Source organism: Carassius gibelio, chromosome A2, assembly GCF_023724105.1.
Source record: "Carassius gibelio isolate Cgi1373 ecotype wild population from Czech Republic chromosome A2, carGib1.2-hapl.c, whole genome shotgun sequence".
In the NCBI taxonomy this organism is placed as follows: domain Eukaryota; kingdom Metazoa; phylum Chordata; class Actinopteri; order Cypriniformes; family Cyprinidae; genus Carassius; species Carassius gibelio.
The window spans coordinates 28444477-28469668 of NC_068372.1; the positions used below are offsets into that span (position 1 = coordinate 28444477).

Here is a 25192-nt window from a genome sequence, read left to right on the forward strand (position 1 = left end):
ACACAAAATGTAATATCTATTACAATTAGTTTTATTCTATATAAGGGATTTATTTTGTCTTATTCTGACTTTTTGTTAATTTAAATCTTTAAAATGCGCAATGCTTTTATTGAAAGCATGTTGCAATTAGCCTATTTATCATAGCAAATTAAGCGCATAAAAGCAGTTTTTTTTTTTTTTTTTTTTTTTTTTCGCGTGCTACTTAAAGAACTCAGGTGATTTTTCAAACTTGTGGTGCTGTTGTGGTAGTCCAGTTTCAAATCGCATATTTGACACACTGCCTTTGTCTTGTCATCCTCACTTAATTTAAAGTGCTCCCAAACAGCTGAGGTCTTGGGCATTTTGACCTATTCAGTATGAGATGAAATAAATCACTACCTTCGCCAACGGGTGGTTCAAGCATGAGTGAGAATGAGTCCGCGACGGAAGTCACGTGTAAAAAAAAAAAAAGAATATTCGAATCTCAAAACTGAAAATCGAATGCCACCCCACCGAACGAATATTCGAATATTCGATTATTCTAGTACAGCCCTAGAAATTACCACATCAAATGTGACGTTCTAACATGGATGCAGCTAAGATGCTGATGGTTTGCTTCATGGAATTGATTCATTATTTTTAAAGAAGTTTCCCAATGGAAACCTAGACAAAACGCATGCCTGTTTCACACATACTCCGTCTGCAGTGTGGAATTAATTTACAGCTTTCTCAAGCAGTTTGTGATGCATTTTGGAAACAGGAGATGAGTCCCTGATCTAATGCACCACCTGTCTTGAGAAACCCATTCTCAAAGATTTAACGTTACTTTTAGTCATTATTTTATTTGGGTAGGACACATATTCAAATGAGCCATTTTAATCTAGATTAATTCCAAGATTACAGTGAGATTAATCTAGATTTAAAAAAATAATCTATGCCCACCACTAGTAAATACACATGACATTTCTTACTGGCGAGGTAATAACAGTGCTGTTTAGAGACACTGCCACAGAAGACTGTTGAGGGACACACAGAGGAAACTTAATTCACACAAGCTCTCTGTCTCTTTCACTCGCTCTCTCTCTCTATCTCCCTTTCTCTGTGTCTCTGTCTCTTTATCTTAAGGATTTCAAGTTAAACTATTGTACAAGTAGCAGTTAAAAAGGTCATACAATAGTTTAATAATTCTATTAAGAGAGTATTATAATTGTTTATCTGTGATGTGTAGTAAAATCCCAGAGAGAATCAGAGAGTAAATCATGTCTACAGCAGAGTGCATGTTCATGAGAGGAGCTGGTCACTTCTTGCAGTGTCTCTGCTTCTTCCTGTTTCAGAGGAAGAGCAGAAATATTGCCTTAAACCACATAAACATTAGTACCAACTTTGCACCCAGCAACCTCACACAACACAACAACAAATGAATTTTTTTCTTATAAGTTCTAATTTGATTTGTGAATATAATGGTATAATATGTATCAACAGGTCCTCTTCTTAGATTTGATACAACATTTAATCAAAATGTTTAAGAATGACATAATTAAGGCTGAGCAGATGACTTTCTCCATTTACTGCGACTGACTGTGTGAAATTTTACTATATCTGCCACTGATGTAACACAACGATGAAAGTGATTAAAGCACACAGTGTATGTTTAATTGTTAGTTTATTTTATGTAAGAATGACACTAATTTTAAATGGCTGTCAACAAAGATTAATTATATAAGATTATATAAGACAGTGCCGTGTGTGTATACTTATTAGAAAACAAGGCATAGGACAAGTATAGGAACCTGAAACCAAGACACATACAACTGCAAAATACTTTTATTTCATTTTAAATATGCATATGCCTGTTTGTATTAATGCAAACAACATGAAACTGTACAAATAGACTTTTGGTGAAGAAATTAAGTAGGGATATAATACAAAAAACTACAATAAAGTTGTGATGACGGTCCTCTGCTGCTGATTTGGTTTCTTTTGGTCAGAAGGTGTGTTCCTGAGTTCTTCTCACTGTTGAAGTCAGTGTGGATCCACAGTGCTGTATATTATGCTGTATATCGCTCCTTCTGGAGGCTTCACTGCTTCACTCCCAGGAACAAAATCAATAGTGCTGTAGTAGATTATGTCCTTGTTGGGATCCTGTAGAAATGGGATTGTATAATAAACATGATATATTCATGTCTGATATTTCAGCACTTCTATGCATGTCTGGTCTACTTACATTTGGGTTTTCATCGTTTATATCGTTGTATATCGGAGGATCTTCAGGTTTAGAGTAGATCTGCATTTTATGCACAAACAAAACAGAAAAAATATCAAGAAAACTGACTCATTGAATAAACTACAGGTTTCATGGCCAAACTAATGCATATGAGAGTTAAGGAGAAAAATAAAAAAGCATTTTCTTGTCTTATTTTGATCTAAAATCTTTTTTGATTGATTTCGATGATGAAATCTCTCTAGGTGGATCTTAGCATTTGCTGAATGAGAATACATTTCTTGTTCACACCAGATTTTAAATTCTTATTCATTTAAGAAAAGCGTACACATTTTAGCAAATGTGCACAGGGTGATTTGGAAATGAACATTTCTTGTTTGATTTCCAATGCAGCATGATTTGTTCATTTATCAAAATCAGTCAGACTTACATATATATTTCATCAGTATCTATGATATGGAATGTGAATTATGACTGTGCACAATGTCAGTGCAGCTCACACAATGACAAATAAACTTTGTATCATTGGCCAATTTACTGACACAATAACTAAGTTTTGAAGTCTGAATTAAATGTTTTGGGTGAGTAACTAGATTTGCAGACATGATGCAGACATGGCACAGAGTGCTGAAGTCTCATGAAACAGATCAGAAAATTACACTTACAGTTTAGAGAATGATAGAGATGTTAGAGAAAGTTTCAAAATATAAGCCAAAGCAACTGTCAAACAAACATGTTCATATATAGATTTTCATAAACTACTGGATTTACCATGTCAGTGGTTCTGCTGCTGTTTATCTCTCTGATTTGCTGTTTGTCTTGCTCTTCATCAAAAACAAAGAGAGAGAATCAAAAATTTATGACTAACAGAATTGTACATACAATCTGTTCTGATTAAATAAATTATAAAATGGAATTAAACAGATTTTCAAACAAATGAAAATGTCGAACTGACTGTGTCTCCGTCTCCATCTCCAGATGAAAACACTGATCAGAATCAGTAACAGCAGAAGTACAGATGAAATCGGAAGCCACACAGTCAGGAGTTCATCATATCTGTGGGAAATACAGAAACATTCTACAATCTTTTTATTTACAGAGCTCCGAAAAAGATGTGAGACTAATCAGCTGCTTAAAAGGCACCAGAAAATGAGCCATATCTGAAATAAACATTCACCAGAACTCTGTTAATGTATTTCAGCCTAATAGTTGTAGAATTGGTTTAACATATTTTGTTTTGTTTTCAAACAATCAATGTACAGTAGTACTTTTGTTTTTGTTAATGATTTTAGTTGTATTATTATTCTTGTGATGTCATCTTTCACTTATGCAAAGGTAAAGAAAAAAAAAGATGATTCTGAGAAATGTCAATGAGAAATGTTTAAATACTAACTTGTCTTTCTCATTGTCTGGTTCTGCCTCAGTTACAGTGAGTTGAACAGGATTCAGTGCCTCTCCTACAGAACAGTAGTACCAGCCAGAATCAGTGAGTCTCAGTCCAGTCATCAGCACAGTGAAGGATCTTCTCCCATCATCACTGATCTGGACTGATGAATTCTGGGATGTGTTAGTCCTCCCCACTGTGTAACATCTCTGATCTTTATATCTGCACCACTTTTTGAGTTTATTCTTATATCCTAACGTGTAGAAACACTGAACACTGATATCGCCATCTTCATGTCCAGATACAGTGCTGCTCACCACAGACACATAAGGAGCTGAACACACACACACACACACACACACACACATAAGTGATTTGATTAGATTAAACACATATTTGACACTAGAATTGATTAAAATAACTACAAAAACTTATACCAGATTGAACCTCCAGAGAAATATCATATATGAGAGTCGTTTTTCCTTCAATCTTCAGAGCACAATAATAGCTTCCATCATGTTTTGTGCTCTGCAGGTTTCTTATAGTCACAGTAAAGAGACTCTGATCAGGATGATCAATTACTGACAGATTCTCCTCTGTTGTGTTTGTGTATGTACTGGACTTATTATTTTCTGAATGCCAGTATTTCTTCTGATGTGTGTATTTCTCATCATAATGACATGGGATGGTGACAGATCCTCCAGTCTTAACAGTTAATGTATTATATGACACACTGCTGCAGCGTTCAACACCTAAACACACAACACACACACCGCTGTCATGTTCAGAGTTAACAATAAATAGTCTTCACAAAAACTCATAAAAAGCGACATGAACAACCAAGCATAAAAAGTGTCATTACAAAATTATAAACAGGATTGACTAAAAACAGTCTAACACTTAAAACTCACCCAAAATAAGCCAAAACCAGATTAAAAAGTAGAACATTTCTTTCTTTTCGTATGTGAGCATTGTGTAAGTTTCTCTTCCCGTATCTGAGCTGTTTTAACTGTGTTTCTAGTTACTTCTCTTTTTACCTCTCATATAGCACTAAAAGAAGTATTGCGCCACTAGGGTTGTACGATAAACTGGTATGACGTATGTTTATCACATCGTAGACATTTGCTTATCTACAGTATTGGGAGGAAATAAAGATGCAGAATCACTCCTGCGCCTAAGCAACAATTTTCCACTTAACTGTTCTCTTCCTCCACCCAAACCTACAGCGGAGACAGCATCAGACAAAGGCCGTTATCTCTACTACTGTCTCGAGGACAAAATAAGCAAAAACGGTGGTCGGAAAGCAGCTGCAAAAAGAGTTACACATCTAACAGGTTTTGTCCCCAAAACCTTCAAACTGGCTGTTATTAAGCCTCTCATAAAAAAGCCACAACTTGACCCCAGAGAACTTGTTAATTATAGACCAATCTCGAATCTCCCTTTTCTGTCCAAGATACTAGAAAAGGTGGTATCCTCACAATTATATTCCTTCTTAGAGAATAATGGTATATGTGAGGATTTCCAGTCAGGATTTAGACCGTATCATAGTACTGAGACTGCTCTCCTTAGAGTTACAAATGATCTGCTCTTATCATCTGATCGTGGGTGTATCTCTCTTTTAGTTTTATTGGATCTTAGTGCTCCGTTTGACACAATTGACCACAAAATTCTTTTGCATAGACTTGAACACTTTGTTGGCATCAGTGGAAGTGCATTAGCATGGTTTAAATCGTACTTATATGACCGCCATCAGTTCGTAGCAGTGAATGAAGATGTATCATATCGATCACAAGTGCAGTATGGAGTACCTCAAGGCTCAGTACTAGGGCCGCTACTCTTCACGCTTTATATGTTACCCTTGGGAGATATCATCAGGAAACATGGTGTTAGCTTTCACTGTTATGCTGATGATACACAGCTCTATATTTCCTCGCAGCCTGGTGAAACACACCAATTTGAAAAACTAATGGAATGCATAGTCGATATAAAAAATTGGATGACGAGTAATTTCTTACTGCTAAATTCAGAAAAAACAGAGGTGTTAATCATAGGGCCTAAAAACTCTGCTTGTAATAACCTAGAACACTGTCTAAGACTTGATGGTTGCTCTGTCAATTCTTCGTCATCAGTTAGGAACCTAGGTGTGCTACTTGATCGCAATCTTTCCTTAGAAAGCCACGTTTCTAGCATTTGTAAAACTGCATTTTTCCATCTCAAAAATATATCTAAATTACGGCCTATGCTCTCAATGTCAAATGCAGAAATGTTAATCCATGCATTTATGACTTCAAGGTTAGACTATTGTAATGCTTTATTGGGTGGTTGTTCTGCACGCTTGGTAAACAAACTACAGCTAGTCCAAAATGCAGCAGCAAGAGTTCTTACTAGAACCAGGAAGTATGACCATATTAGCCCGGTCCTGTCCACACTGCACTGGCTCCCTATCAAACATCGTATAGATTTTAAAATATTGCTTATTACTTATAAAGCCCTGAATGGTTTAGCACCTCAGTATTTGAATGAGCTCCTTTTACATTATACTCCTCTACGTCCGCTACGTTCTCAAAACTCAGGCAATTTGATAATACCTAGAATATCAAAATCAACTGCGGGCGGCAGATCCTTTTCCTATTTGGCGCCTAAACTCTGGAATAACCTACCTAACATTGTTCGGGAGGCAGACACACTCTTGCAGTTTAAATCTAGATTAAAGACCCATCTCTTTAACCTGGCATACACATAACATACTAATATGCTTTTAATATCCAAATCCGTTAAAGGATTTTTAGGCTGCATTAATTAGGTAAACCGGAACCGGAAACACTTCACATAACACCGTACTTTCTACATCATTAGAAGAATGGCATCTACGCTAATATTTGTCTGTTTCTCTCTTGTTCCGAGGTCACCGTGGCCACGAGATCCAGTCTGTGTCCAGATCAGAGGGTCACTGCAGTCACCCGGATCCAGTACGTATCCAGACCAGATGATGGATCAGCACCTAGAAAGGACCTCTACTGCCCTGAAAGACAGCGGAGACCAGGACAACTAGAGCCCCAGATACAGATCCCCTGTAAAGACCTTGTCTCAGAGGAGCACCAGGACAAGACCACAGGAAACAGATGATTCTTCTGCACAATCTGAATTTGCTGCAGCCTGGAATTGAACTACTGGTTTTCGTCTGGTCAGAGGAGAACTGACCCCCCAACTGAGCCTGGTTTCTCCCAAGGTTTTTTTCTCCATTCTGTCACCGATGGAGTTTCGGTTCCTTGCCGCTGTCGCCTCTGGCTTGCTTAGTTGGGGTCACTTCATCTACAGCGATATCATTGACTTGATTGCAAATAAAAACAGACACTATTTCAACTGAACAGAGATGACATAACTGAATTCAATGATGAACTGCCTTTAACTATCATTTTGCATTATTGAGACACTGTTTTCCAAATGAATGTTGTTCAGTGCTTTGACGCAATGTATTTTGTTTAAAGCACTATATAAATAAAGGTGATTGATTGAAAAGGTGACATGTTTACCTATATTTTACAACACCATCCCACAGTGCAGATACAGTTATTGTCCATTTAGAATTTGAATTTAAAATTAAAGCCTTATGATTTCTGTGATGCTGCTGGTTTAATCCCAGAATCCAGTCAGGAAAATGGATTTACAGTGGCCTACAGTGCAGATGTCACAAAACACACGATTTGATGGACTGATGAATAAATCAGAAACAGAGCTGTCAAATCACAACATGATCTAGTGTCTGTGCTTATTAAAGTGCAAAACACTGCTATATAAATATATTATATGTCTGTATATTTTTGATGTATGCAGGTCTTAAAGGGACAGTACTGAACATGCTGCCGACTGTAATTAAAGGGATAGTTCACCCTATTCATTCACTCACATGTTGTCCCAAACCTATATTAACTTCTTTCTTGTGCTGAACACAAAAGAAGATATTTTAAAGAATCTGTATAACCAAACAGTTGCTGGGTCCACATTGACTTCGATAGTAGGGGAAAAAATACAATGGATGTTACCGTGGACCAGCAACTGTTTGGTTTTCCACCTTCTTCAAAATAGTGTTTATGTTTAGCAGAAGAATGAAACTCATAAGGTTTAAAACTACTTTTGAGTGAGTACATGAAGGTATAAAAAATAAAACACTATTCAAATTTTTGGGTCAATTATTCCTCTAATGTTAATAAAACACCAAACACAGAGAGACAAATCACTCTATACTCGTGACTGAAAAACTTTAATACAGTTGCTTTAATAGCAATCAATGTATATAGTGTTTTATTTTTATATTAGTTCATTATTTTTTAATGCTCTTGCTAAATACACCTATTGTACCTGAAAATAAAACACTTTATTTTATTTGTATAATATCTGTATTTGTAATGTGCATCTTTGTTCTCGTTTTTAATAACAAAGATAAAATAATGACTAGGAATTTTATCTTCACCCATGCACTTTAGTCTAAATATCTGACATACTTTTTCATATTTTGTTACCTTAAAAAGTTTTATAATAGGGAATTTATTGTATTGCTCAAACAAATTGCAAAATAGAAAAAAACAACATGACAAAGAAACATGATAAAATCATGATATTTAAAAAAAAAAAAAAAAAAAAAAAAACTTTTTATCACATCGCCTACCCCTTGCAGAGGGGGAACAAACCCATACAGACTCCAAACCCTCACCCCCAGTCCACGATTGTGCCCTTGTAACGCCATTTCGGCCTGCCCCTCTGAGGTCTGTGCAAGCCACTGTTACTGCGCATGCGCACATCAATATTGTATCCTTGTTCTCATGCTAAACAACAATATTTAATGTACCTGCTTTACTGTAAGGGTGGGTTTTGGCTTAGGATAGGTGTACACTTTATAAAACTCAATCTAATGGGAAAATATTTTTTTTATCATTGGTTTCCTGTAGCTGTATTTCTTCTAGCTTCAACCGCGAATATAACACATAATTACCATATTTGCATTACTATAAGGGTAGGTTTAGGGTTGTGGTAGGTGTAGATGTTAATAAACTATAATTTTATCAGCAGCATTTTGCGTTGTCGAATTGTACTGTTTTAGTGGGAGGTAGCAAAATCTGACAGGGTAGCACAAATCGACAGAACACCGGGACAACTTCTTTATGTTTACAGACGTGATGTAATGAGGCAGAGCCATGCTCGAATTTCCCACAAGAACATACCCAAACACCTCAAATTAGAAAACATTATTATTAATTAACTGTTGTGAATCAGGCTAAAACAAGACGATAGTTTGAACACTGGCTGGTTATGTGCTTTCTCAAATATTGATTTTGGAAAAATTGTAACCATAAAAAGTTATGGACTCCAGCTTTAATTTACATAGCCCTAGAACCCAAAAGAAGAGATATGTGTGATCACATGACAGTTAAATAACCAAACAGGAAGTATGACCATAACAGGACAATAAGAAAACTCTCCAAATACTGAAGTTTCATCTACTGCTCCTAGTCCTTACACGGAGACTGATTGAACTGATGTTGGTATTTATTAAGAAAAATTACTGAAAACAGTACAATTTGAGATAAAAAAATACAGTGTCTCATATATAGAGGAATCAGATAACATAGAGAAATAGGTATATTTCAGTTTTCAATCTGGTTATGAGAAAAGTCTCAGAAGATGCAAAATTCATACTGTGTTTATTTGAAGTCCTGCAACAAACCAAACCATATCCCCCTTATTTTCAACATAAGAAAATAAATCCTCTAGTTATTTACCTACAGTATAATTACCTATGTATGATTCACGAGTCTCATACATCAACAGAAAATATCTTACTTACTGTACACCAGTGGTGTAGCCACGGGTGTGCCAGGGTGTGCCTGTGCCACCCACAGTGGCAGCTGGCACACCTAAAAATAGATGCAGAATTATTTTTTATAGTCTCAATAAAAAATGTTTACTAAACTTGGGCTATTGTTGTTTACTTAGAATATATATTTTTTTTCGCGACTCGGTTGATTCAGATCGGCACTTCGGAGCCTGTTCGCGACTCGGTTGATTCAGATCGGCACTTCGGAGCCTGTTCGCGACTCGGTTGATTCAGATCGGCACTTCGGAGCATGTTCGCGACTCGGTTGATTCAGATCGGCACTTCGGAGCCTGTTCGCGACTCGGTTGATTCAGATCGGCACTTCGGAGCATGTTCGCGACTCGGTTGATTCAGATCGGCACTTCGGAGCATGTTCGCGACTCGGTTGATTCAGATCGCCACTTCGGAGCATGTTCGCGACTCGGTTGATTCAGATCGGCACTTCGGAGCATGTTCGCGACTCGGTTGATTCAGATCGGCACTTCGGAGCCTGTTCGCGACTCGGTTGATTCAGATCGGCACTTCGGAGCCTGTTCGCGACTCGGTTGATTCAGATCGGGACTTCGTAGCATGTTTGAGATTTTTTTAAATTCAGATCTGGACATCGAAGCAGGAAGTGTTTGTCAAACAGTTAATTGGTGATAAATGAATATTTGGACTTGAGGCTTTTTTTTACCTGTCGATTCAGCATGTACATGGACCCACACACAATGGTGGACACACTCTAGACGGGTGTGCCAGGTAGGTTGATCACCCGTCCCGCGTAGCGAGTGCGCGCACAGCGTTTGATCCCAATACATGCCTCCCACAAATTGAGACTGTGTCACCCATAATCAATGCTTGCTCAAAAAAAGTTGGTCGCTATATCTGGAGTCACCAACCCGTCGATCGCGGTCGACAAGTCTATCTTGGAAGCATTTTAAGTCGATCGCGAAGATTTTTCAAAATCTGAGAACAAAAGGTGCGAGCCTCCGCTGACTGCGCGCGCACCTCCCGAAACAGACGAGACATTTATACTTGACACAACTGTTTTAGACTTAAAACCAGACCATACAATTGATTTAGACGCGGGTGCCGGTGTGATGAGATGTGCTAATATCCGTCTGCTCGGGCATGATTGTTTTAGGCCTGTAATTGATTGATCATTGAGGTAATAGGGATGGCACGGTTTGCTGAAATAAAAAATAAAAAAAACCGTTCGGTTCACCACACACGGTTCGGCACGCGCTTCAACTTAAATCTGACAAAGCATCTGTAATATCATCTGTAATATGTCTTGCAAAAAAACAGGGTTCAGCTAATAAATGTTTCTGTTGATGCAAGCGCATTCTGGCTTCCCAGACATTACAAAAACATGAAAAAAAAGATCTATATTGAGCAACTACAATTCATTTTAATCCTATAATTATATATTATAATTTATTTAAAGTGAATAAATTGTAATGAAAAATAAACAAAATGAAATGGCTAAAGTTCAAAATTATCATATTTGGAAGAAAATTATTACATTTAACAATTAACTACATTTTGACACGACCTGCAAATTAACACTAGGAGAATGGTTGGACGGAAGCAGTGTGACAAAAATACTATCCCATAATTTTGCACAGTAATCTGACAATAAATGTGGCACACCCAGATTTTCATATGCACACCCAGAGTCTCTTTTCTGGCTACACTACTGCTGTACACATTGCAAAATAAGGTTGATGGCGCTCAGTCTCAGATGACTGCAGTTTAGCTGGAGTCAGTAAACTAGTCTTCAAGCAGAACTCTATATTCCACCAGTTTGTCTGAAATAATCAGTGCTTTCACGGTTTTATGATCTGAGTCTGTCACGCCACTATTTGAATTACTCTTACTCCATTGGTCTCTATTATCACAGTAACTGATTTCTGATGATCCCGCCCCTTTACAGACTTTGAAAACAAATTGGTTGCTTTACACATCAATCAGACGCACACTTCTGATCAAGCAAATGCAAATCTCATGAGAGTTTAGCACAATCTCTGTTATTTAAAGATGCTCAGAATTCCTCCAGGTCAATGTCAGAAGAGCCTGCGATCTCTAATTCTGTGACAGACAGAAACGCTCCTCTCTGTGCGGCCTGAAAGAGAGAATAGGTAGAAAGATATGACAACAGAACAAAGATGCAAATATGAGTGAACAAGTCACAAAATTTCAGTGCAAAAAATACATATAAATAATAATAATAATAATAATAACATATTGAATGAATAATGAAACTATTAATACGAACATGTTCTTCTCAGTGCTAGTGTCTGTGCTAACTGTTTCTGTAAGGAAAAGGAAATAATTTGTAATAAAAGGGAATGCAGCAAAATTGTATTAAATGTTATGTATTCAGTTCGAATTACCTGGTTTTGGAAACCTACAAACAAATAAATAAATAAATAAGCAAAGACAGCACCACATGCAAAAATAGAAAGAAAGAAAGAAATATGTTCAGAAAGACAATACATTCAACTCTGTCATGCAGATAAACAAATATTAAAAATAATAATTTCTAACCTAATTCTCACAAATCCTTCTGTGGTCACAACTTCTGTCAAATAATTAAGAAAAATATATAATTATTTATTATGAATGAATGTCATAGCCTCCGGTAAGATCTGTATTACCTGGTTTTGGTTCATTGACCATGAGAAAAGGAACCTGTGAATTGTCTAGAGATACGGGAAAAATGAAACAATATTTTAGTTTATTAAATTAAACTTTTTTTTTCAACGATTATTAAAGGAATCCTGTGTGGATCTGATTAGTTTTTACCAGAGACATTAAGTTGAACAGGAACGTGCAGATCTCCAGCAGAACAGTAGTACCAGCCAGAATCAGTGAGTCTCAGTCCAGTCATCAGCACAGTGAAGGATCTTCTCCCATCATCACTGATCTGGACTGATGAATTCTGGGATGTGTTAGTCCTCCCCACTGTGTAACAGCTCTGATCTTTATATCTGCACCACTGTTTGACTTCATTCTTGTATCCAGAACTGTAGAAACACTGAACACTGATATCACCACCTTCATGTCCAGATACATTGCTGCTCACCACAAACACATCAGGAGCTGAACACACACACACACACACACACATACACACGCGCACACACACACACACACACACCAGTCATTTGAGATCGTGATTGTCAGGAATTACAAAAAAATGTTTGAGTTGAATGTGAAACTCGCCTCATACCTGATTGAACTTCGATTTGAAGCTGCTCTGTTGAGTCCTTAACAAATATTCCTCCAATCTCCACAGCACACCAATAAGCTCCAGTGTCTTCATGCTGCAGGTTTCTCATAGTCACAGTAAAGAAACTCTGATCTGGATGATCAATTACTGACACTCTTCCTTTGGTTTCATTAGCATATGCCAGAATAGAGCAAGAACTGTATGATGCTGTAGAATCAAAGCACCAGTATTTCTTATATTCTGCATATGCCTTGTCATAATAACATGGAATAATGAGCGATCCTCCAGTCCGAACCGTTAACAGTCTGCTTATAGATCCAGTTTCACTCTCAACAACTGGATGAAGAAAAGATCAATACATATGAATAAACTTAATAGAGTCATTGTAACTTGTTTTTGCTTTTTGACAAAGTAAATGACAGAATTATATTATGTTAGCATGATTATATTTCTAAAACAAATTTATGAAGAATATGAATATAGAAAAAAAATTAATAAATAAAAAACAGAAAGAGAAATCACTTGCCTGTTATAAGCCAAAGACAAATCAAAAGGAACTGCATGGCTCTGAAGGTTTGTTTGTGAGAGCGTTGTGATTATGTTTCTTCTCTGCACATTTCTATGCTGTTTTGGTCGGTCAACTTCCTCATGCATTCTATGAATCACACCCCACAGAGGAAAGGAAACTTTCTGCAAAATCCAGTCAGTTTGTAACTTCTATGGGTCATTTTAAATATATTTATATATGCATACAGCTGGAGTGGAGCCTGAAAATGCTTTCCACCAGAGAGAATAGCTATGTCATAAAATGATTATGTATAGAGTATATATATATATATATATATATACATATACAAAAGTAAACACAACATGCAGGTTTTAAATTAAGGTTATTGTTATAAAGGAAAACAAAATCCAAAACTACATGGCCCTGTGTGAAGAAGTGTTTGCCCCCCTGTTAAAACTCAGTCCCTCCACAAAAACGCGGATTATTTTTGTGATTGTTGCGGGCAAAAATCCTTGATTTTGAGGCAGGTTTTCTTAAAAAAAGCGATGGAATATACGGGATATTTTTGCAATCTTATGCGATGAAATTGTGGGAACTTGCAAAAGCTGCGGTTTGATGAAAAAGAGAAAAAAAAGGTGACACCCCGCCCCCAACACCCTGTTCTCACTAGGCTACTACCTTACTGTAAAGAGTCATTTCTTATGACTTCCTATGATAAGCAAGCATACTAAATCACATAATATTTAAGTTCTCATTCTGTTTTATTTCAGACCTTAATTAACACATGGTTCAAACTTACAAAACATTGAGTCAAACAAGTTCTCTAGCTTTACAAAAGGAATATTCAACAACTTCTGTAAAAATGAATACAAATAAAATATACACACAAATATACAAATGCTGTTTAACAGGAATTGCAAAGTGCAATCTCTTCTGCAACGTAAACTATTTTACATACTACTAATATACTTACAACTGTAAGGTTTTGGTACTATTCTGTAACAAAAAAGTACAATCTTACAACTGTAGAGGTGCATCAACTTCTGAATGAAACTACAACAGTCCACTGTGAAAATGAAAGCTAACTGCGTAGCCTCTAACACTGGCCTATCATTCGCCATCCTCATCCTCAACCCTCTCTCAAAATAATTTTGCCCCCACTGTCATGTAACACACAGGGTAACTGCTTCGCGCAGTCTTTTGCGCTTCTTTTTGTTGGCAGATGAGAATAATTTGCGTCCTTAACCCTGGCTTCACCGCGGGGTTCGCAGATGTTCACGTCGCGCAATTACGTCACTTCATAAGGTTATAATGGCGATTTACTTGTGTGAAGTAAACGCAACTTTCTGCTAAGATATATGTGACTTTTTTGCAATGAAAATTATTATTATTATGGAATCATGCTACCTCCGCATATTTTGCTTCCTGAAATCGGCAATTTATGCAGCGAAAGTGCGGCGTATTTGAAAAAATGCGACCCCCCGTATAAATATGCGGCCCTTGGCTGATTATGCATTAAATCACGCGATCGCATAATCGCGTTTTTCTGGAGGGTCTGAAAACTTTGTTTTATCACACCTGAGTTAAATTTCTCTAGCCACACCCAGGCCTGATTACTGCCACACCTGTTCACAATCAAGAAATCTCTTAAATTGGAGCTGCCTGACAAAGTGAAGTAGACCAAAAGATCCCTTGAAAGCTAGACATCATGCAGAGAGCCAAAGAAATTCAGAAACAAATGACTGAGAAAGTAAATGAGATCTATCAGTCTGGAAAAGGTTATAAAGCCATTTCTAAAGCTTTGGGACTCCTGCAAACCACAAAACAAAAACATGGAACAGTGGAGAACCTTCCCAGGAGTGGTCGGCTGACCAAAATTACTCCAAGAGCACAGTGACAACTATTCCAAGAGGTCACAAAAGACCCCACAACAACATCCCAAAAACTTGTGCTGCTGTGATAAATGGAACCATGAATTCTGATGTTTACCAAAAAATCCCTCTGTTTGTATCCTCAAGATGAAGCAAACCTGGGTTCTGCAGCAGGACAATCGCTGAATCCCAATTCTCCTACTTCTACTACGACGTAAAAGCGTGTACTTTTTTTGTGAGGAAAAAGTACATACTTTTGAGTATGTAGCAAAAGAGTATGCACATTCTGGGACATACTTCGATGACGTCATGCAACGTGAACGACAACGTGGTTGCCTAGTTACACACACAACCCCACTACTTTTTTAGCACAACATAAACCCAATAATATTATGAGACAATAAAATATAACTTTAATTAGGGTTAAACATTTGAATTCTTACACTTAAAAGCTGAGGGCGCATCTCCGCTGCTGCATCCGGCTGCCATGTTTACATCACCGCAAAGCCATCGCAAAGCTCCTCCCTCCCGCACGCAATGGGTTGTGGGAAATATTAGCACTTAGAGTGTGCATTGATCTGCACTTCGAATTCTAACCGGAAATAGTAGACCATCCGGGTATCTTTGGAATACTCTTTTCAACATACTACGATTTGGGACGTACTAATTCTAGTTTCGCATACTATTTAGGACAGATAGTATGCGAATTGGGACTCAGCCAATGATCCAAAACACACCATCAAGTCCACCTCTGAATGGCTGAAGAAAAACAACATGTGGCTGAATCAATTCTGCATGGATGAGTGGACTAAAATTCCTTCACAGCACTGTAACAGACTCATTGCAAATAATAGCAAACGCTTGATTGCAGTTTTTGGGTGACCTAACCAGTTATTAAGTTTAGAGGGCAAACGCTATTTCACACAGGGCCATGTAGTTTTGGATTTTGTTTTCCCTTAATAATAAAAACTCTCATTTAAAAACTGCATTTAGTGTTCACTTGTGATATCTTCTACTAATATTTAAATTTGTTTGATCTGAAACATTCAAGTGTGAGAAACATAAAAAAAAGGAAATCAGGAACGGGGTCAACACCTTTTTACGCCATTATATATATATATATATATATATATATATATATATTGCCCTTCAAAAGTGGGATCAGAAATTTTATTACAATATAATATATTGGTTTTTAATTTCATATCCCTTAAATTATCATTTATTTTTGTGATGCGAAGCTAAATTTCTATCAACCATTCCTCCAGTAAAAAGTGTCACATGATCCTTAAGAAATCATTCTAATATACTGATTTATTATTAGAATTATTCATGTTGGCAACAGTTATGCTGCAATATATATATATATAGCAGCATATATATATACTTATATTGTTTTGAAACTGCAGTACTTTTTTTAGAATTCTTTGATTAATAAATTTTTTAAAAGAACAGAATTTATTCAAAATATAAATCTTTTCCAACAATAAGTCTTACCTCACTATCACATCTTAACAATTTAACACACCCTTGCTGAAAAGTTTTGATTTCTTTCACAAAAAAAAGAATGAATAAAAAATTTACTATACATATATTTCCATTTGATTAATGATACAAAATTGCAAAATACATTCAGAAACAGACAAATATAGATTTTATTTATTGTCACACTTAGAAGCAAGTACATTACAGATTAACTAAACTTAACTCAACAAATATGTATTATTGCTTAAAGCTTTTTGCAGACAACAAAAATTTACACACATATTACTAAAGAACACATGTAAAATATTTATCTCAGTGAAAAAAAAATTGTTTTTTTTTTTGCAGTCTAAAAGTACTTACACAATGCCACTAATATATTGACAGAGAGATAAAATATATAATTTTAACAGAATTAGTATTCCTGGAGAAATGTACTATATATTGGCTTGTTTCAACTTAACTTCTTCATATTTTGTTCAGGTATTTAGTGGTTTCCACCTGTGATTAAGAGAAAAAACTATGAGATTAAATCGTGTGTGTGTGCTCTTGTTTTTGTGACATATCAGGACACAACTCTGTATAATGACATGGGTATGACACAGGTATTACAAGAAGAGCGTGACTTATGAGGAAATAACCCATGTCCCCATTTTTTTCAAACATTTATAAATCATACAGAATTCGATTTTTTGAAAAAGTAAAAATGCACAAAATTTCCTTTGAGGGTTAGGGTTAGGTGTAGGGTGGTAACTGTAATTCAGTCGCGTGTTAAAATCATTCGCGAAACTACCTCCAGGTGGCGCAAAGGGACGGATTGCGAAATGAACGTAATTGTAAAATGAGATAAAAGAAGGAAGTAAAACAACAATAACATTATGATATAACATTGTAACATTTAAAAAAAAATGTTTTTTTTACAATTCGTTAATTTTTAAAATGTAGGATAGTCTTAGACTACAGTCTACTAAACAAAAATTATAAGAAGACCTTAACACAAAGGATCATATGCATGCTATTTTTATTAAACAGTAAATAAATATAAGGCCTATATTATATATATATATGCTATTTTTATTAAACAGTAAATACATATAAGGCCTATATTATATATATATATATATATATATATATATATATATATATATATATATCATTTAGCTTATATATATATATATATAAGCGAAATGTTTTAATTTCATTTTCATTTCGATTCATTATTGGTTTAAAAAAATCTTCAGGTTCCATATGCAGAGCGAAATGGGAACGGTCCAGCATTTAGCAATAATTAGTATTAACTCTGTTATTATTCTTGATTACCAGCATTTTTGAATTATGCCTTATGTGTGACTAAAAATTAAGTATTATTTGTTTCAGCTGTTTGATCGCTGGTGCCTCGCGCACATATTCACTGGAAACAGCAGTCGTTCAGCAGACATTCGGCGTGAGCACTTTGGCTTATTGTTAATTATGATTTTTTTTTCATCGATACTGAAATGCACACAGCCAATTTACCTCATGAATAATAGTTAAGCTTCAAATGAGCAACATCACAAATATGGAAACGTTTGATTTCTCCCGATTGAGAAAGCCCAAGCTTACCTTATGCTTAGCTTTAAATTTTTATTAATATTATTATTATTATTTATTACTAAGCCTATATTATTATATACTGCAGTTATATTTATCCACTGGAATTATATATTTTTATATAAGTTTATTATCAACTTCAGCAAACCTGTAACATCTCACCTACTTGTGCACAGAGCTGTAGGTCACCTCGTCCTCCACAGATACTGGACTGCTCTGGATATACAAAAGATGATTATGAACAACACTGACCATTACATTACAGTACAAATGAATCAGATACAGTATGCTCTGACTTACTGCTTCAGTTTTAGGTTGTACTATCACAGAGGTGTAAGTCACATCATTCTCTGCAAGCACTGAAGATGAACCGTTTCCCTGTGAATAAACACATCTGATGCTCTGAGTCTCTCAGTTATGAGTTTTAACTCAAATTGGTTGTTAACTCACACTTACTGTGTCACTGGCTCTAACTCTGTTCACCTCTGTGATGTATTCATTTCTGTCTGAAAGGAAGAGAACAAATAATATCATCAGTCATTTAGTGGAACAGTTCATCAACAAAAGCTTTTAAATATACATGAGCAAAACTTCTGAGTGCATGAACTGATCAAACACTGAATGATTCATGGACCTGTCATATAATAAGAAAAGATTAATACTGACTGTGCTTCTTTCTCAGTTTTACAGCTGACTCAACAATCACAATCACCATCAGCAGCACAACCGCTGGAATCAACAGCTCCAGATACAAATAATGCCTGTGATAATCAACAGCACAAAAGAATAATAGTGTGATCATAACGGAAATGTTCTTGTTATATACGAGTTGTTCAAACACCTTTAAAGTGGTGTTTTACTTTTAAATAATTTCACACCCACTACAGAAACACATTGCATTTCCGCAAAAACTAAAATAGACATACATGCAAAAGAAGAAGCTAAGCTCACAGATATAACCTTTTAAAATGCTAGGCAATGGCATCACAAACTTTCAAGGTTACAGAGACTCACTAAAACAAGTATAGCAATGCACAGTGAAACATTTACAAGATTTAAAAGTAATTTCTTCTACAAATAATTACAACAGCATTTTGAAGCCAAGAATATGTTGCTGACTTTTTTTATTTTGTCTATTTTGACAATTTTTTTTGTCCCGCCCATTACTATGTGCTAACCAATACCATTTTGAGAGAAAAAAAAAAAATTGTTCTGCCACATTCTCTGTTTAAAGTGCGATAAAAAATAATGTTGAATTGACTCGACAAATTAAATGCCTCTGATTGGCTACATTGCTCAATGCTGCAAAACCTTGTGGCAAAAAAAAATAACTTTTTGGTGTTTGAATATGTTGAAGCAAGGAACATTTTATTTCAGTACTCATTCTGCTGCTCTTCACTGCTCACTGTTTGATCAGTGTTAACTGAAACTGGTGTTGTAGATGAGAGAGCAGTTGCATCTCTGCTAAGAAACAACAAGAGAAAAATGAACAAAATTAAATCTGACTAAAAGACAAAAAATAGGCAATAACACCAGATACAAAAATAGACTACATATTAAGAAATAATGGATTAAACTATTGTACAGATACATGGATATAAGCATCTAATCAAGACCATGATAGAAAACATTAATTACAACATTGATTAATATTTTAATATGCTACTAGCCTGTTTCTCTCAGATCCTTCTGTGGTCAAAGCTTCTGTCAAATAATAATAAATATTTGTTAATGATTTATTATAATTGTGTCATAAACACCAGTAAGATCTTTATTAACTGGTTTTGGTTCATTGACCATGAGAAAAGGAACCTGTGAACTTTCTAGAGACACAGGAAAAGATGAAACAATGTTTTAATTTGTTTTGTATTTTTTCATCAATCAAGAAATGCTGTGTAGATCTGATTAGTTTTTACCAAAGACATTAAGTTGAACAGGAGCCTGCAGATCTCCAGCAGAACAGTAGTACCAGCCAGAATCAGTGAGTCTCAGTCCAGTCATCAGCACAGTGAAGGATCTTCTCCCATCATCACTGATCTGGACTGATGAATTCTGGGATGTGTTAGTCCTCCCCACTGTGTAACATCTCTGATCTTTATATCTGCACCACTGTTTGACTTCATTCTGATATCCAGAACCGTAGAAACACTGAACACTGATATCACCACCTTCATGTCCAGATACACTGCTGCTCACCACAGACACATCAGGAGCTGAACACACACACACACACCAGTCATGTAGGATTGTGATTTCTGAGGAATTAGTCAAATTTTTCAAATGAATGTGAAACACGTCTCATACCTGATTGAACTGTCAGATAGAGCTGCTCACTCTCATCTGGGTCAAATATTCCTTCAATCTCCACAACACACCAATAAGCTCCAGTGTCTTCATGCTGCAGGTTTCTCATAGTCACAGTAAAGAAACTCTGATCTGGATGATCAATTACTGACACTCTTCCTTTGGTTTCATTAGCATATGCCAGAGTACTACAGTAATTGTAAGCTGAGCCAGCATCAAAGCACCAGTATTTTTTGTGATCAGTGTATTTTCTGTCATAATGACATGGAATAATGAGTGATCCTCCAGTCTGAACTGTTAACCGTCTGCTTGCTGAACCTGTTGTGTCTTCAGGAGCTGGATAAAAAATAATAATAATAATAATAATAATGATAAAATCTACTTTTGAGTTTTACGTCATTGCTTATATATTTAGATGCATGTACACTTTTTTAGCACAATTATGTTTTCTTGTAATATTTAAGTCCATAACTTATATTGATGCAGATCATGTACTTAGACTTTTTAAAATAAAGGTTTAATATTAAAATAATATGAATATGTAAGGTAACAGACATGTCTTGGGACTGGTGACTATTTCTTATTCTTAATCCTTGTGTTGTGCTGAAAATCCTTTACCTAATTTGAAAATAAAAAATGCTTTAAATGCTGCTTATAATAACTATATTGTCATCAAATCTTCCAGTGGCATGACAAATTAATTTCTCTATTAATACAAGTGATTATAATTAAAAATGATAGTTATAAAATATAAATAAATGTAGATTTAAATATGAAATGTAATTATAAAATAATGATAAAAACACGTTTAATAGTTTTACAGCCTAGCATGTCATCAGAATATGTCGACTAATCGTGTGAATAAACTACAAATATAAAACACTTGCCTGTTATGAGCCAAAGGAAAAACACAATGAATTTCAAACTGTCAGTCCTTCTGTTAAAACATTGCCATGTTTCTTCTCCCTGCATCTTCATCATGTACATTTTCTTTGTGATGATGCTAAAGAAACAGCTCATCACTCGAGGAGAAGTAAATGAACTTAAGTTCTTAAGGTCTCAGACTCTCACTTCCTGCTTCCGTGCTCTTCAGTTGCTTATCAAGTCAAGTCAAGGTGACATTTACAGTCATTGGGTTACATGTTTGGTCATATAGTGGAACGAAATGTTGTGCCTCACAGGATCAGGGTGCTACAGAAATACAACAATGAAGTACCACAGGATAAACCTTTACATAACCTACTGACAGATTTTGACTATAAATATACTATATATATATATATATATAAATGTTTACTTATACATAAGCTAAAAAAAAAAAAATACAGACTATACGAATGCTTCACATAATACTAAACCTATAAACAACTAACTTACAGATTTTGATTTTACTTTTTGTCTCAAAAATATACTTTATATTAAAATGCCATAATGCTTGATTGCAAATGTTGCAACAATCACAAATGCATCACTTGGTCAAGATGTTTAAGATTATTCTGATAAAAAATATGTATTTTACTAGCACTGCAGTAGATATTAAAGTGTTTTCCTCTGTGGTTTCTGGGTATCAACTCTATTGCATTCTCTACTTCTCATTTTACAATTATAGAACTAATGAAGTAGGTCACTGCTGAAGATAATTTCTTAAATTTATTTATATGCAGTATGTGATAAACACCTTTAGCTAAAGATTTTAATAGGACTTGAAACCGGATGTGAATGAAGCACTATTTCTGTACAGCGATAGTGGACAAAAGCTTTTCAGCATTTATATGCTGATAAAACACAGATCAAGAGATAAAATAGACTATATTATGGTAATCAGTGAGATATCAGGGTTTCGTATGTTTTAGTAAAGATTCACACTTTCACACATTTGCTGCACTGTTAGTTGAGAATAATTGCTGATGGTAAAAAATCTTCACACTGCACAAGTCACTCATAAGGATTTGCTTTCTTACAAAACGTGAAATACACAGTTAGTAACGGAGTAGCTTTACTTTGTTACTGTACTAAGCACATTTTTTCAAGTAGTGTACTTGTGGTGGCCCAAGCCACACAGGATGACCAATTGGCAAGGAAGGGTAATACCAGCACACAAGTTATGTTTTAGGGACATAGGTTAAGTAATTTTTTGCAATAGCCACACCCCAAACAATTCATGATTTAGAAACATTGATAATATAGTTTATTTCAGTTATCATATAATATTATTTGTTTTAGCAACACACTGTTTAAATGGAGTGCACACATTTTCACGTTGTAGGGCTATGTAAATATTTTCTGTTTATTAATCATTGTTTCTTTGTTACCATGTTGGAGAGAGCTCTGTCCTGGGGGGAAGAAAGGTGTGGCCAAGGGTGGAGGACAATTAAGTCATACCATGTGCTGCCATGTTGGAGGGGGGTTTGGGTTTAGTTTGTTGGCTTTGTGATTGTTTGTACTTGTCTCCCATTTTTTATTTTCCCCTTTTTGTTTAAATTGGTTTGGTCAAGCCACTATATATGTTCCCTGGTGTCTCATTCTGTTAGGTGAGGTTGTTAAGTTCATATTCTGTTTTGTTGTGTGCTGTTTTGAGTATAGTTATATTTTGTTGATCTCTTTTATAGGCCTAGTTGTTAATTTTTTCGTTTCTATTGTTCAGAATTTTTTGGGGGGTGTAATAAAATAACCCATTTTCTAAAGAAACTTCTGTTTTCCTCATTGCTGAACTGTTTGGTCCGTGACAGTACTTTACTGGAGTAGTTTTATTTTGAGTAGCCAATTTTTACTTTTAACTTCACTTTATTCCAAAGTATAAGATCATACTTTTTATTTAACTACATTTCATAAAACACTGCTGCTCCCCACAAACACATCAGGAACTGAGCACACACACAAAAAAGTGATGTGTCATTCAACCAAGTATGGTGACCCATACCCAGAATTCGTGCTCTGCATTTAACACATTCGAAGTGCACACACAGGGCAGTGAACACACACCCGGAGCAGTGGGCAGCCATTTATGCTGCGACGCCCGGGGAGCAGTTGGGGGTTTGATGCCTTGCTCAAGGGCACCCAAGTCATGGAACTGAAGGTGGAGAGAGAACTGTATATGCACTCCCCCCACCCACAATTCCTGCCGGCCCGAGACTCAAACTCACAACCCTGCAATTGGGAGTCCAACACAGTTCAGAGCACAATAATAGCCTCCATCATGTTTTGTGCTCTGCAGGTTTCTTATAGTCACAGTAAAGAGACTCTGATCAGGATGATCAATTACTGACAGATTCTCCTCTGTTGTGTTTGTGTATGTACTGGACATAAACAACCAAGCATAAAAAGTATTATTACAAAATGATATGAGTCTAACATTTGATACTCACCTATAATAAGACTAAACAAGATGAAAAAGTAGAATATTTCTTTCCTTTCGTATGTGACCATTGTGTAAGTTTTTCTTCCCGTATCTGAGCTGTTTTAACTGTGTTTGGAGTAACTTCTCTTTTTACCTCTCAAATAGCACTAAAAATTTATTGCGCCACTACTCTGATAGCATACACTTCCGGGCCTCATCTGGGGCAAATATGGCTGAGTTCTGGCAGTTGCAGATTTGGCCCACACACATCAAGCCGGTTGTAGTGTCAGTTCTGGCATGTTGTATCTGGGCCAGATCTGGCCCATGTGTGACAAATTGGTTTTACATTGAGCTCTGGCTTGTTGTGTGTGGGCCTGATATGGCCTATACCAGGTGACCAGATGTGCCATTTTCCGGGGACACGTCCTGGCAGATCACCTTACTGTACCAGTCAGTGGTTTTCAAACTTTTTGGAGTACTGGACCCCCATAATATTTCAGGACATCTTTATATACAGTACAGACCAAAAGTTTGGACACACCTTCTCATTCAAAGAGTTTTCTTTATTTTCATGACTATGAAAATTGTAGATTCACTCTGAAGGCATCAAAACTATGAATCAACACATGTGGAATTATATGCATAACAAAAAAGTGTGAAACAACTGAAAATATGTCATATTCTAGGTTCTTCAAAGTTGCCATCTTTTGCTTTGATTACTACTTTGCACACTCTTGGCGTTCTCTTGATGAGCTTCAAGAGGTAGTCACCTGAAATGGTCTTCCAACAGTCTTGAAGGAGTTCCCCGAGAGATGCTTAGCACTTGTTGGCCCTTTTGCCTTCTGTCTGCGGTCCAGCTCACCCCTAAACCATCTCGATTGGGTTCAGGTCCGGTGACTGTGGGGTACAGGTCATCTGGCGCAGCACCCCATCACTCTCCTTCTTGCTCAAATAGTGACTCTACAATTTTCATAGTCATGAAAATAAAGAAAACTCTTTGAACGAGAAGGTGTGTCCAAACTTTTGGTCTGTACTGTATAACGCAACTCAACAGTTTCAACACCGATAATAAATCGGCATATAAGAATGATTTCTGAAGGATCGTGTGACACTGGAGACTGGAGGAATGATGCTCAAAATTCAGCTTTACCATCACAGGAATAAATTAGATTTTAATTTGTATTAAAATACAAAAAAAATATTTTACATCATAATAATATTTCAAAATATAATTTTTGTCCTCTATTTTTGATCAAATACATGCAGCCCTGATGAGCATAAGAAACTCCTTCAAAAAAAAACATTAAACATCTTTCTTTCCAAAATTTTGACTGGTAGTATTTGTGTGTGTGTATGTGTGTGTGTGTGTGTGTGTCTATATTTGATTAATGCTACAAAATTTCTAAATATATGAAACAGACAAATAT

At 35.9% G+C, this 25192-nt stretch overlaps 4 protein-coding genes and 1 pseudogene across 38 annotated transcripts in view; all 5 read right to left on the bottom strand.

Moving 5' to 3' along the window:
• LOC127937157 (CMRF35-like molecule 1) overlaps nucleotides 1-3174 on the bottom strand; it is a 91912-nt pseudogene extending 88738 nt beyond the window's left edge.
• LOC127937225 (polymeric immunoglobulin receptor) overlaps nucleotides 1-4584 on the bottom strand; it is a 51591-nt gene extending 47007 nt beyond the window's left edge. The window contains exon 1 of the mRNA XM_052534268.1: nucleotides 4496-4584. Coding sequence (XP_052390228.1) covers nucleotides 4496-4556 — 61 coding nt within the window. The 5' untranslated portion in view covers nucleotides 4557-4584. The remainder of the gene's footprint in view (nucleotides 1-4495) is intronic.
• The window catches only part of LOC127937209 (polymeric immunoglobulin receptor-like), a 41100-nt gene extending 17192 nt beyond the window's left edge, over nucleotides 1-23908 (bottom strand). Inside the window, exons 1-2 of the mRNA XM_052534266.1 lie at nucleotides 23794-23908; nucleotides 4022-4336 (exon numbers count right to left, since the gene is read on the bottom strand). Coding sequence (XP_052390226.1) covers nucleotides 4022-4336; nucleotides 23794-23854 — 376 coding nt within the window. The 5' untranslated portion in view covers nucleotides 23855-23908. The remainder of the gene's footprint in view (nucleotides 1-4021; nucleotides 4337-23793) is intronic.
• LOC127936618 (CMRF35-like molecule 1) overlaps nucleotides 1-25192 on the bottom strand; it is a 127798-nt gene that overhangs the window by 93923 nt on the left and 8683 nt on the right. The window lies entirely within an intron of this gene.
• LOC127936634 (CMRF35-like molecule 1) overlaps nucleotides 16698-25192 on the bottom strand; it is a 35113-nt gene continuing 26618 nt past the window's right edge. For 7 of the 35 annotated variants that reach the window (XM_052534260.1, XM_052534261.1, XM_052534224.1 and 4 more), the window contains 4 exons: nucleotides 18575-18630; nucleotides 18425-18502; nucleotides 18291-18340; nucleotides 16698-17035 (listed from right to left, as the gene is read on the bottom strand). In XM_052534260.1, coding sequence (XP_052390220.1) covers nucleotides 17014-17035; nucleotides 18291-18340; nucleotides 18425-18502; nucleotides 18575-18630 — 206 coding nt within the window. In that variant the 3' untranslated portion in view covers nucleotides 16698-17013. Of the gene's footprint in view, nucleotides 17036-18272; nucleotides 18341-18424; nucleotides 18503-18574; nucleotides 18631-18790; nucleotides 18886-19504; nucleotides 19586-19794; nucleotides 19829-20040; nucleotides 20338-25192 lie in introns of all 35 variants that reach the window. The other 28 variants (XM_052534233.1, XM_052534258.1, XM_052534217.1 and 25 more) reach the window with 15 other exon arrangements.